At 38.5% G+C, this 12,657-nt stretch overlaps 1 protein-coding gene across 11 annotated transcripts in view; it reads left to right on the top strand.

Moving 5' to 3' along the window:
• Nucleotides 1–12,657, top strand: part of MAP2K5 (mitogen-activated protein kinase kinase 5) — a 228,634-nt gene that overhangs the window by 5,010 nt on the left and 210,967 nt on the right. For all 11 annotated transcript variants that reach the window (XR_012494695.1, XR_002136832.2, XR_012494694.1 and 8 more), the window contains exon 2: nt 1,393–1,441. Coding sequence is in view for 8 of the 11 variants with exons in the window: in XM_019725621.2 (XP_019581180.1) it covers nt 1,393–1,441 (49 nt within the window). In the remaining 3 variants the exon portion in view is untranslated. The remainder of the gene's footprint in view (nt 1–1,392; nt 1,442–12,657) is intronic.

Genomic DNA, 12,657 nt, shown 5'->3' with positions numbered 1-12,657 from the left:
GAATTTTTTTTAACACTAAAATCTTGGACAAATACTTTTTATCTAAAAGTTGGTGTTTCATTTGCTAAGACGAGTCGGGAAAAAATAATCTCCTTCAGCCCTACTGAGTGAAGGCTGCCTAATATAGTTCCCCTTGATCAATTTTATATGCATAGATTTATTTTTGAAAAATAAAAAAGGCACTGTAGAAGCAAGGCTATTATGCAAATTGACACTGCAGCAAAAGCTTCTAAAGGGCTGCCTTTAGAAGGAAGTTGCAGCCTCCCCCTGCTCAGAAGGATTGTGGGCTCCCTACGGAGAAATACTTTCAGCGTCTTGCCTGTCAGCCTGCTGCCTGGTCCCAGTTGGGCACAGCCCAGGAGGGATGCTGTGGCGGAGCTCCCTGAGAGCAATAAGTTTGCAGGCCGTTTGTTTGAGTTGGGCCTGGACATAACGGAGGGTCACTTTTCCCAGAACTGATTTTCTTTCTTTTTTTTTTGTAAATTAAAGCTGATTGGGGTGACAATTATTAGTAAGGAACTGACTTTCTTGAAGGTGTTCTGTGCCTCTTTAATTAAGCTGCCTTTGTAGATTAATTTTCAAGTGTTTTCAACTGTTTAGATTCATTTAAACATTGATATCAGATTATATACACTTAAAATTTTTTTGTAGGCTAGATTAACTGTAGTTCAATGTCATTAAATACCTGTTTTTCAGTTGCTTAAGAGTAAAGGTTGATAAGAATTGTTTGTATTCAATGCAGCTTTGTGGATTTATATCATTATCACGGGAACTTGTTTTTTGAACTTTTCCCACGATGAGTGCAAGGCAAGGTGTTGCTAGTTGCATAACAGGAAGTACATTTGTTGAATGTCTATAATGTGTTAGGCTAGCTTGTGTTTATTACGTTATTTAATTTTACATAACCTCTATAAGTATTACTAGACCCATATTGGAGGACATCAAGTTGAGGCTCAGAGAGGTTAAGTAATTTGTTCCCAGTCACACAATTAAGTGCAGAGCTGAGATTCAAACCCAGGCCAGTCTGACTCCAAGACACCTTACTCTTTCTAGTGCAGTGCTTTCCACAGCCTCGCACAGAAGAAACCAAATTTTTGTAAACACACAACAGTGTATTTGTATACACTGAATCGAGAGTGAAAGATGGTATTAATACAAAATAGAAAAGGCTTTGTAAAGATTCTATCCCTCCACCCCCATTCCACTTCCTGAATAGAGATTTAAACTCTGGGCTTGCATTGCTTGCCTAAGTGTGATTATGAGCTAATGTTTTTATAGTTTATGCCCACATTTCAAAAATCTCCAGGTTCTCATATTTCCTCTAGGATTTGCCACATGTTAGCAATAAAGAAGATGGCTAATTGTGTTTCTTTATTCTTTTTCTTTGTTTAGGATGTGATAGGCCAGGTTCTGCCTGAAGCAACAACCACAGCATTTGAATGTAAGTTTGGCTTCTGTAGTTTCTTGACTATTTCTTTCTGCAGTAATTTTTCAAAGGGTTTATGGGTTGTATTACTTTAGAAACTGACAAAAACAGATTATTTATGATCATCATATGGTACATTTAAATATTTATAAATTAATGCAAGTTTAATGATGATATTTAACTGAGTAATATTTTCTTATTTAATCATATCTTGCATGTGCGTATTTCTATAATATGGCTTTAATTACCAACATGACCTTTATCTGCTCTTGCTCCTCACTGTAATAATATTGTGGGACGAAATGAAACGTGTAAACTACCTGTAGACCAATGATTATTGATTAAGAGGTTTTAATCCATTGCTGCTTTAAAATAGCAACAGCGTAGAGCTTTTAAGTGCACACTGAATGGAATAATTCTGTTTTTGTGGGGCTCGGCGTTGCTGCTAGATGATGACAGCAGCGCTTCAGGTCTTGCGCCTGCGTCCTTCCCCCAGCAGCCCCCCCCCCCCACCACCACCAAACCAATTGGCTTAGGGAGGGGGGCAGGGGCAGGGGCAGGCTGGACTGGAAAACTGGTTTTGACATGAGCCAGGTCATTGCAGGAGAGATCAGACTCTGAGTCATGTTAAGATGAGAGTTTAGTCAGTAGCATAGGGACTCTGGCATTGAGAAGGGTAAAGCGTTTGTAATTATAGTTCCCATCTCTTTTTTGAAGATGAAGGCCACTTTTCCTTGTAGAAAAATGTACGGTTTCTCCACACAGTTGTATACTTTTTGTTCTTGTTTTTTAAGCAGATGGTTTCAGACACAGAGTGCAATGTCCTCTCTTTTATTTATGTTCTCTCTGAAGGACAGTTTGGCAGTACTTATCAAAATATAATATGTGCAAAACCTTTGGCTCAGCAGATCCACTTTTAGGAAGCTGTCTAACGGAAATACCTACACATGCATGGTTGACTGCCCTTCAAACCAAGTGTTCATTGTGGAATTATTTTTTAATAGAGAAAAATTAGAAGTAAGCTAAATGCCTAGAATAAGAAATTAATAAACTATTTATCAATAATCTGAAGCATTAAGCAGTAGCTATATGGAACGAGTTTGGATTTTATGCATTGACATGGAACGATATCCATGATATATTTATTATTGAATAAACAAATATTAATGTATATGGTACAATCTCATTTTGTAAAAAAGCTAATCCCTCCTCCTCCCAATTTCACCCATATATTGAGAGGCAAGGATCTGAAGGCGCCCACACATTGCTTTTCAGTGGTTTCCCCTGGAAAGGGGACTTGGGGGCTTGAATGGAGAGGGGGTGGCTGAAGGAGCACACTTTTTACTTTATATAGTTCACTATTGTTTGAGTGTTTTTCGACAATCATTACATGATTTAAAAGCTACGTGACTAGAACTCTTAAAATAGTATTTTATTAGCCACACTGGAGTCTATATATTATTGTAAAATGGCACATATCTGAAATACTTAGTGTTGCAAGCTCTTCATACCCGGTGCGGTAACTCCTTGGGTGCCAGGGATTTCATGGACAGTCTGATAGTTAAAATTTGAAGTACTTCCTGTTGTCAGATGCTGTGCTAAGGGCATTTAGTGGGTTATGTCATTTAATTTAACCTTCACAAGATCCCCACGAAGTACTTTGATGGCCTGTTACTAGCTCTGTTTCAGTTGAGGAAAAGACACCTTTAAGCAACCTGCTCAAAGGCTTAGAGCTGGTAAGTGGTCACGTGGAATTTTTGGAGTAGACTCAGAGCATCGCTGTATGCTCAACCACTGCTGAGACTTGTTCTGAGAGCTGTTATAATGCTTGAAACTGCGTGTTCTCATTGTTCTTAAGTGTGGCAGAAAAGCTTCGTACTTTCTACTTCTTGTTTTCTGGGTCCCCCAGAGTGGCTCAACGTACTTGTGCCCCGCAGGCTTCCAGAGTGAGGTTCCTGATTACCTCAGTGATCATTTATTGATGGCCTGCCCTGTGCCAGGTGATATACTAGATGGTTTACCTAGATTGCTGGTAATCTTTGCGACACCTCTGTGAGGTAGGAAGATTATACCTGGGAGGAAACTGAAGCTCAGAGACATGAAGTGATTGCCAAAGGTGATCAGTTAGGAAGTGGTAGAGTGCGGATTTCAAACACAGTTCTTTCTGAGTGTAAAACTTTGAGCGTTTTATCACCAAGCATATCAAACGCCTATGAAGTGTGTTAAGTATGTTTTATGCAGTATATGGGTATGATGAAACAATTCTTGAAAAATTAAACTTTGATCAAATAAATATTTATGGCAATATATTTAATACTGAAAAGTATGTCTAACACTAACAGAAAAAAAAATGTTTACACTTTTAGGTTTAAGTTCTTAGACATCTCATTCCTTCTTTTCCCCAAGAGCAGCATCTTTGTACCCACCTGCATTTTGTTTCTTATTTTTATAAAAAAAATAAAAACAAAAACACAGACAGACAAAATAATGGTAGTTTTTCGTGCTTAGATAATCGTGTACTTCTCGTTATAGACTTAAAATCCTAGGCTGGCTTTTTTCGTGATTGTTCCAAGGTGACCTTATTTTCTGAACCAAAGATGTAAACTCATAAATGGAATCTATGTATAAGAGACAGTTGGAAAGATATAGTTTGTAAGTTAATTTGCTGATATTTTTGAGCTGTTGCAGTGGTTTATGGGTCTGATAGAGCAACTCTTGAATACATAAAACTTCAATCAAAGATATATTTATGGTAATATATTTAATACTAAAAAGTATACCTTGAACACCAGTTGATTTCTTAGATAAAAGAGATGGTTTTATATTTAGTGATATGATATAAATGTAGCAATAAGAGAAGGGGCACCATCAAATTACCTGTTTTACGTAAATGTAGAGAAAAGGATTTGAGTAAATGGAAAAGAGGGGAAAGGTCAGGTAATCTTACAGATTCTTCAGTTCTTAGAAGTGCCGTCTCTTCAGTGAAACCTCTGGTCGGTCCCCCAGCTGTGGTTAATCTCTCGGTGTACCTTTACAGGAGCACGTAACACTTTGTTTCATTGTGTATGTGTCCATTACTCACTGTATTTCGAAAGACTTGGTGATAGGGGCCATGTTTTATTGCACTCTCGCTCTCTTCTGAGTAGTTAGCCTCGTGCCTTGTAGAACCACCCTTGTTGAATAAAATGGATTTGTATGTGTCCATATTCAAATGGAAATTATAAAATGCATGGGACCTAAAGCTAAGGAGGTAATTTGCTGTTTTTGGATTGTTTATGCTATTGCCCAGGCAAAGAATATAATTGGTTGGTGGTGGACAAGTCAGGCTCCAAATCCAAACTCTCACCCTTGACTGGGCCCCGTGTCCTGAGGGGGCCGAAGGTCTGCAGTGGCTGTCTTCTTTCTGACTTCTGTCCCTGGGGATGGTCTTTCTGAGGGGCATTAGAGCTGGATGAGGGGAGGGAGGCCCATTGATGCTGAATTCACCTCTTGGACGGATGGCCCTAAACCTCTTTTTCTTCTTACTCTTTCTAGGTCCTTTCTTCCTTATAAGAGCACAAATTAAAGTACTTTACAATACCTAGTGTTTGATTGTTTGTTTGTTTTTTAATTAGGAAGGTATAGATGATCTTTCAAAAAACATTCAAGCAGCAAAATGTAAACATCCCCATTTTCCCCAAGTCACTAGTTAACAGTTTCTCCTGTATCCTTACAGAAATTGTCTCTGTACGTCTTATATGTTATACTGGAACTAGTGTCCCCTGCCTGTACTTAATAGTATACATTAGGCCTCTTTCCAACAACATCACTGTGCACAGATCAACTTCATTCTTTTGGATGACTACATTGTACTTAATTTTATGGCTATGGCTTCATTTCTTTAACCTATTGACGGACCAATTTTAAGTTGTTGCCAGTTTTTTAGTATTAGAAAAAATGCTGCAGTCAGCAGTATTGTCTTATATCTTTCCACATCGTGGAAAGATATTTCTAGGCTAAATTCCTAGGAGTTGGAACCTCTGAGACAAAGAGTACCCATATTTTACTTATTAATAGCTCTTACCGTGTTGGTCTGCAAAAGGTAGAGCCAGTTTACACTCCCACCTACAATGTTTGAGAATAACCATTTCTCTCTACCCTCACCAACTCTGGGTATTAGCAAGCTATTTAGTCAATGTCAGTTTGATAGGTGGTAACGATTATTATACTATTGTTTTATTTTTTATTTCCTCAGTTATAAATGAGCCTGATCATCTTTTCATTTGTATTTGGTCTTCTGTATTTGATTTCTGTGGACTATTTGTCACCTTTGCTTATTTTTCTATTAGGTTGTCTTTTTCTAGTAGATTTAAAGCTTTCCAATATTGAGAAAATTGGCCCTTTGTCTTATATGTTACAAATATTTTCGTTTAGTTTACTACTTTCCTTTCAGCTGGTTTGGTCTTTTTTTTTCTCTTTTTTCCCATGGAGAAGTTTAAACTTTTTACATGGTCAGATTTATCATATTTTCCTTTGTGACTTCTGGTTTTATGTCATACTTAGAAAGGTCTTCCACATTCCAAGACATTGAAAAAAACAATCTGTATATGTTTTTTCTGATTTAATGGGGTTAAGCGCACACAAACGTACGTTCATGTGTGTATTAGTGTGTGTTTTTCTTTTTGTAAAACAGTGTGCATTTTTATCACAAAGGTTTTTTGTTTGTTTGTTTGTTTTTTGGTACATCTTCAGTTTATTTTGGTGAAAGGAGGAGTCAGATGGGGATCCAATTTTATTTCTCAAGCAGATAGAGTTACGCCCATACCAGTTATTGAATGATTTGCCTTGTGAGAACACTTCTGAGATGAAGCTAAGTTCTATAACCATAAAAAATCTTTTATGTTTGCATGTGTGGGCCCTACATATGCTGTAGGAGTCTGAGATTCATATAGGCCCAAAGACGCCTGCTGATTTTCAGTTCCATTAACAGATTAATAAGCACATGAGGTGATGAAAATCAACTGTGCTCACTGATGAGTTCCCTGCCCATATCTGTTACATGGGTTGCTCTCCCTGAATTTTCTGTAGACAAGTTACTGCTATAAAATGACCTTGGTGCTGGTTGCTGGACAGTAAGATCTTACTGGTGACTTGAAAGATGCATTTTAAGTCTGTATAGAGAAATGCTGACTTCTACCTATGAGTACCACGTGGCACCACTTTTCCATGACACTCTGGCTTCACATGTTTTGGTTGGTAGCCGTCATAAATAGCTTCATACTTGTCACACCATACATCTGAGTTTTGGTTCAGAAAAGATGGTTGTAGGATAAGTCTTGACTATGTCTTTCTTCAACCATGACCATTTTATACTCACTTCACATTGAATAGAATACTTTCCAGTTGTTTTATGAATTTCTGGAAGATTATTTTGGGTAGAAGTTTTAAAACCAGTACATCATATCTCATTTTAAATTTGGCATATGACCATTTAAAGCAAAATTGCACTTATATAAGTTGTAAATTCTTAGACTATAGAAAACAACTAGAGCTGATTTCTGGGAGAAACACTTGCAGGAGATAGATAGTTGTCATATCCAAATAGCAAAGGCAATATCATTAGGAATAGTTGGGTGGGAACCCCTTTTGCTTTGGAGAAAAGTCTAAATTATAAAATATATGGAAATCATAAATAATGGGGGAAATGAAGTTCATTTTATTTATAGTAAATGTAAACTATAAATGGTTGCTTTTAAGTAAAACTAGGTAGGTTAATGAAAAATTGTAGTTCACAGTAGACCTACACTGAGTCTAAAAGTTATTTAACAGATAAGAGTTAATTGTGCATCTTTGAATTTGAGACGATTTGAAGGGAGCTTTAATTTATTGGAATTTTGGTTCCAAATATTATCGATACAAAAAATCCAAATCTTTTTTAGTCTTATGAGAGCAGTTGCTTATCAATATAGTCTTGCTATTTTGCATGAGAATTAAGAAGTTTAAGTCCTTTACCCAAGCACCACGCTAGTTGTTCTTTGAAGGCAGTAGACAATACTGCTCATTTTTGAATCCCCAGAAACCCAGCATAGAACCTGGCACATACGGTAGTGCACGCTCAAAATGTGTTTTTGGAATGCGTGGATGGTTGAAGGAATAAAGTAATAAGGACAAGCTCTTTAAATCTCATCCATCAGCAGATTCTACTAGCTCTGTCTTTAAAATGTATCCAGCACGTGATGACTGCTTAAACTCTCAGCTTGGTTGAGGCCACCATCATATCTCACCTGAACTAGGACAGTGGTCTCCTAACTGGTCTCCCGACTTCTGCTTTTGCCTCCATACAGCAGCCAAAGTCAAGTGATCCTTTTAGAAGTTAAGTGAGATCATAACACTCAAAACCCTCCAGTGGTTTCCATCTTACTCGGGGGTAAAAGCCGAGTCCTTAAAATGCCCTGCATTTTCTTGTTTGCCCCCAACTCTGCTCCACCATTTCTTCTCTAAACTCATCTATTCCTCTCCTTCCTTTTCATTCTGTTCCAGATACTCTGGCTTTCTTTCAGTCTCTCGAGCATGCCAGGTATTCTTCTGCCTCAGGACCTTTGCATGAGCTGTTCCCTCTGCCTGGAACATTCTTTCCCCAGATATCTGTACAGCCCAAACTTCCTCATCTCCTTCAGTCTCTCTCAACTAAAGTGTAGGTAAACTCCACGAGAGCACTTTGTTTTTCCTTTTCCACTGTTAGTACTCCCATTGCTCAGAAAATTGCCTGCTATCTGGTAGGCACTTACCTATTTGTTGGAAAGAAGAAGGGAGCAAAGAAGTGAAATAGGAATCAGGAAGTGGGAGGCATGGAGCCAAATAAAACTCATGGATATGAAAATTTGGCTATAGAAACTGTGGCCTCTAATCCTGTCCAGACTTTAGATTCCACACCTGAGAAGGACTCTAAACTTAACAATGGTTCTAGTAATTCCCTGTGGATGTCTTTGTAACCTCTACAATTATGTTTTCATTTCATCCCTCTTGTCTTGGAAAAATGCCTTTGCTGTAGTTCTAATTGACTCTCACCTGGCACTGAAGGAATGTGACAAATGACATAATACGTCGCCCTAACTTCCTGTTACTCTTTGTAGAAGCCAGATCGTTTCTCTTGAAAGCCCACCCGAGTCCTGTCCCCTCAGTGGGTGCTGTCTGGCTCGTCCTCCCCGGCGTCTGCTGTTCACTGGCTGGGCCCTGTGCTGGCCATTCAGACCGCCCTTACCCGACGCTGCCACTGCTCCTCTCTTGGGCTTGTATGTTCCTGCTCTTGGTTTCTCTTTTGGATTGCATGTTGCCTCAAATAAAATCGCTAACAACATATGGCCTGTTATGATTCTCTTTTCCCAAACTCTGCCATTTTGTATATTTGTGACACACTGCAGATTTTGTGAAGATTGCTTCATAATATTTGTTTACCATCTGCTGCACCCTATTTGGTATCTTGCTAGGATTTTTTCCCTCCATTTTAAGTGACATTAACAAAATCCAGCCAGTACATAGACTTTCTGGTTCTACTTTTGCTTCCCTAATGTGCTGGAAAATCATATTACTATGCTCCAGGCAGCTAGAGAAGCCTGGAATTCTCATTGTGAACCAGTGTATCAGATCTGTTGCACCCCCTCCCCCCTCTTGGTCATATCTAGTAATGTTTTTTTGGTCAGATGGCAAAGAACCTCCATGTGTAAGACAAAAAGAGTTCAAATTATTTTTTCTACTTCTCTCTACTTAGGACCACTACTTTCTAGTGTTCTTCACCAACATATTTATACTTTTGAAACTCTGTGTCATTTTAGTAAGTTTTTATGATTTATAGTTCCAGTTAGTGTACTTTTTATAGCTAATCCAGTTCGATGGGCAAATAGCCAGAGTCTTTGCTGGATGGGCTGTGTGAGTCCAACTTTTTTTTTTTTTTTTAGTACATTTTATTGGGGACTATTGGGAACAGTGTGTTTCTGCAGGGCCCATCAGTGTCAAGTTGTTGTCCTTCAATCTAGTTGTGGAGGGCGCAGCTCAGCTCCAAGTCCAGTCGCTGTTTTCAATCTTTAGTTGTAGGGGGCACAGCCCACCATCTCATGTGGGAATTGAACCGGCAACCTTGTTGTTGAGAGCTCGCGCTCTAACCAACTGAGCCATCCGGCCACCCCTCCAGAAGCTCAGTGGCAGCTCGTTGTCTTCAGTCTAGTTGTGGAGGGTGCAGCTCACTTGCTCATGTGGGAATCGAACAGGCAACCCTGTTGTTCAGAGCTCGGCTCTAACCAACTGAGCCATCTGGCCGCCCTGAGTCCAACTTTTTATTGAGAAAAGTATTTTAAGTTACCATCATACTAAATTGCTTGGTATTTAAGAGATTTCATGTATGTCTTCTTTGGAATTCATTGTCTTTAGAGAGAAGTATATTCTTACTTTAAACTTCTTACTCTTAATTAACTTCTCATGCCTGTCAATTCACTGTCTTTATTTTGTTTTATTGTTTCCAAGCTTTATTGAGCTATAATTGACATGTTACATTGTGTGAGTTTAAGATGTACAGGGAGCTGACTTGATACACGTACGCGTTGCACGAGTTGGCCACCATAGCATTAGCTAACACCTCTATCTTGTCACATAATTGCCTTTTCTTCTTTGTGGTAATAACATTTAAGATGTACTCTCTTAGCAACATTCAAGTATGTAATACCGTGTTACTTGCTATACTCACCATGCTGCACATTATACTTATAACTGGAAGTTTGGAAGTTTGTGCCCTTTGACAAATACCTCTCCATTTTCCTCATTCCCCGGCCCCTGGTAATCACCACTCTACTCTGTTTCTCTGAGTTTGGCTTTTTTAGGTTACACATATAAGTGATATCACACCGTATTTGTTTTTCTATGTCTGACATTTCATTTAGCGTAATGTCCTCAAGTTTCATCCAAGTCATTGCAAATGGCAAGATGTTTATTTTTCATGGCTGAATAATATTACACACACGCACACTCCAACACCAACATCTGTATCCATTCTCTACAAGATCCTGATTTCAATTCCTTTGGATATATACTCAGAAGTGGGGTTGCTGGATCATATGGTAATTTTATTTTTAATTTTTTTGAGGAATCTCTATATTGTTTTCCATAGTGGCTGCACCAGTTTGCATTTCCACCAATAGTGCACAAGGGTTCCCTTTTCTCCACTAACACTTGTTTTCTCTTGCTTTTTTGGTGATACCCGTTCTAACAGGTGTGAGGTGATAAATCAATGCGGTTTTGATTTGCAATTCCCTCATAAGGAGTGATGTTGAGTATCTTTTCATGTACCTATCGTATGTCTTCTTTGGAATTCATTGTCTTTAGAGAGAAGTGTCTTTAAACTTCAAAACCAATGGTTTGCTCTTGAGCTGCCTGTGGTCTTCTCATAGGTGTGATTACTTTTCCAACACAGTCTCCTCTTCGACATTAAAAGGTGTCTTCATTAAAACTACTAGTCACAATTATTAGAGTGAATCAGACAGTCCCCCCAAAGAGCAATTTGTAAAGAAAACCAATACATACATAAAATGGGGTCTCTTACTAATTTGTAAGAACTATTATTCATTGTGTCATATAAGCCAGATTTTATCTTCAGGCTTTCTTAGACTTTCAACTTATCTGAAATATTTCTCTTGGAGTCAGACCCCTATGGGACAGCATTCAATACTTTGCCACTAGGTTGGCTGTTCTGGCCTTTTGGCCTTAGTTTTCTGTCCACTTAAAGCAAAATACCCTTGTAGAGTTTCATAGCTGCTTTTTATGGCACTTTTAGACAAGAAATTATTCTGGTGGCTGACTTCCCTCACAGTTCTTTGCTAAAATCATTCCTAAGAGAGTTCATAGAATTATAAAATTCCAGAATCTTTTGTTTTAAGTAGTCTTAAATGTTCAAGCCCTGGTTTTGAGAGCTTAGAGAACTCTATTTGTTGTCATTATTCTAGTTTTAGAGAGACTGTGATTTAAATTATTTTTCTGGAATTTTTCCTCTCTTTACAAATTATAAAAATTTTACCTGTTTTACTAAACTCCAAGTACTTCCTCATTCCATCTGAACAATACCTTTTGAGGTCTTGTGTATATTGAAATTTGAATATCAGCAGTTCCTTTGCAACCACCATCTCAATAGCTGGTTCGAGTGTAGAAATGAGATTTACAAAAACCCTCTTTGGTCAGGCTGGAAATTTTACCAAGTTCGGGACTTCATTAAGAACAAATCTGTTTAGCCCATATCAAAACAGAGAATTTGACTTGGTTTTAAAACAGAAATGTAAAGTGCTTTTATGTGTGTTAATATGCAACATTTTATTCCTTTATGCTATGTCTGTTTTTCCCCTTTGTTTCCCATATTTTTAAGAAAACCTTTTACTTAACTTTGAAAATACTAGTTTCTAGAACCTATGTAGAAACTCCTTGTTTCCAAAACTAGAATGGCATTTCCCCCTCAATTTGGCTTTATAGATTCTGTAACTAAAATTTAAAAAGAAAGTGCTAGGTTCCTATGTAACCCTTTATGTATGTAGCATCCCTAGGAGTGGCCTTCTTTGTTACTGAGACTGACCACGGTGTGCCTTGCACACTGAAAACAGGCAACTCTTGGTAACGTTACACTAGTAGTGACTTTAGACAGCTCCTGGCTCTATAGATATTTAAGAAGTGTGACTTGATGGTACTGATTTACGTTGAGTTGGGGAACTCTTTGGGAGTGAACCAGGGTCCAGGACCGAGGAACAAATGTTTTGGAGAGAAAACCCCAGTGAGAGCTGTTGGTTTGATCACTGAGCGGCCCGGCTCATGATGTCCCTTTGCTATTGGCTACTGAGGAGAAAAAAAGAGTAACATTTTGCTCCCAAATAGGCTAATTGGGAGACACCACAAGCTCCCTCCTATAGTTCCCATAGCTTGGTCACTGGGCAGGGGGATGTCTTCAGAACTAACTGCAGCTGGGCAGGAGGGAGGGCCCGCTGAGGTGTGATGGGCAAAGCTCCATGTACTGAGCTGAATTTGTGCTGTATTTTCAGAAAGCGTCTTCAGAGCATGTCATGTAAGCATATTCTCTTCATGACAAATCCTTATTCTCCAGGCCTGGAATCAGGTTCTCTGCATCTGATCAAATCAGCATTTAGATATCCAAGAGTGACCAAAAAAGGAAATAACACCACTGATTGTTTCATAAGCACACCAGAGCTGAGACATCCAAAGGAGAG

The sequence above is a fragment of the Rhinolophus sinicus genome, linkage group LG03, assembly GCF_036562045.2.
Source record: "Rhinolophus sinicus isolate RSC01 linkage group LG03, ASM3656204v1, whole genome shotgun sequence".
Lineage (NCBI taxonomy): Eukaryota > Metazoa > Chordata > Mammalia > Chiroptera > Rhinolophidae > Rhinolophus > Rhinolophus sinicus.
This window is presented reverse-complemented; position numbering and strand designations above follow the sequence as displayed.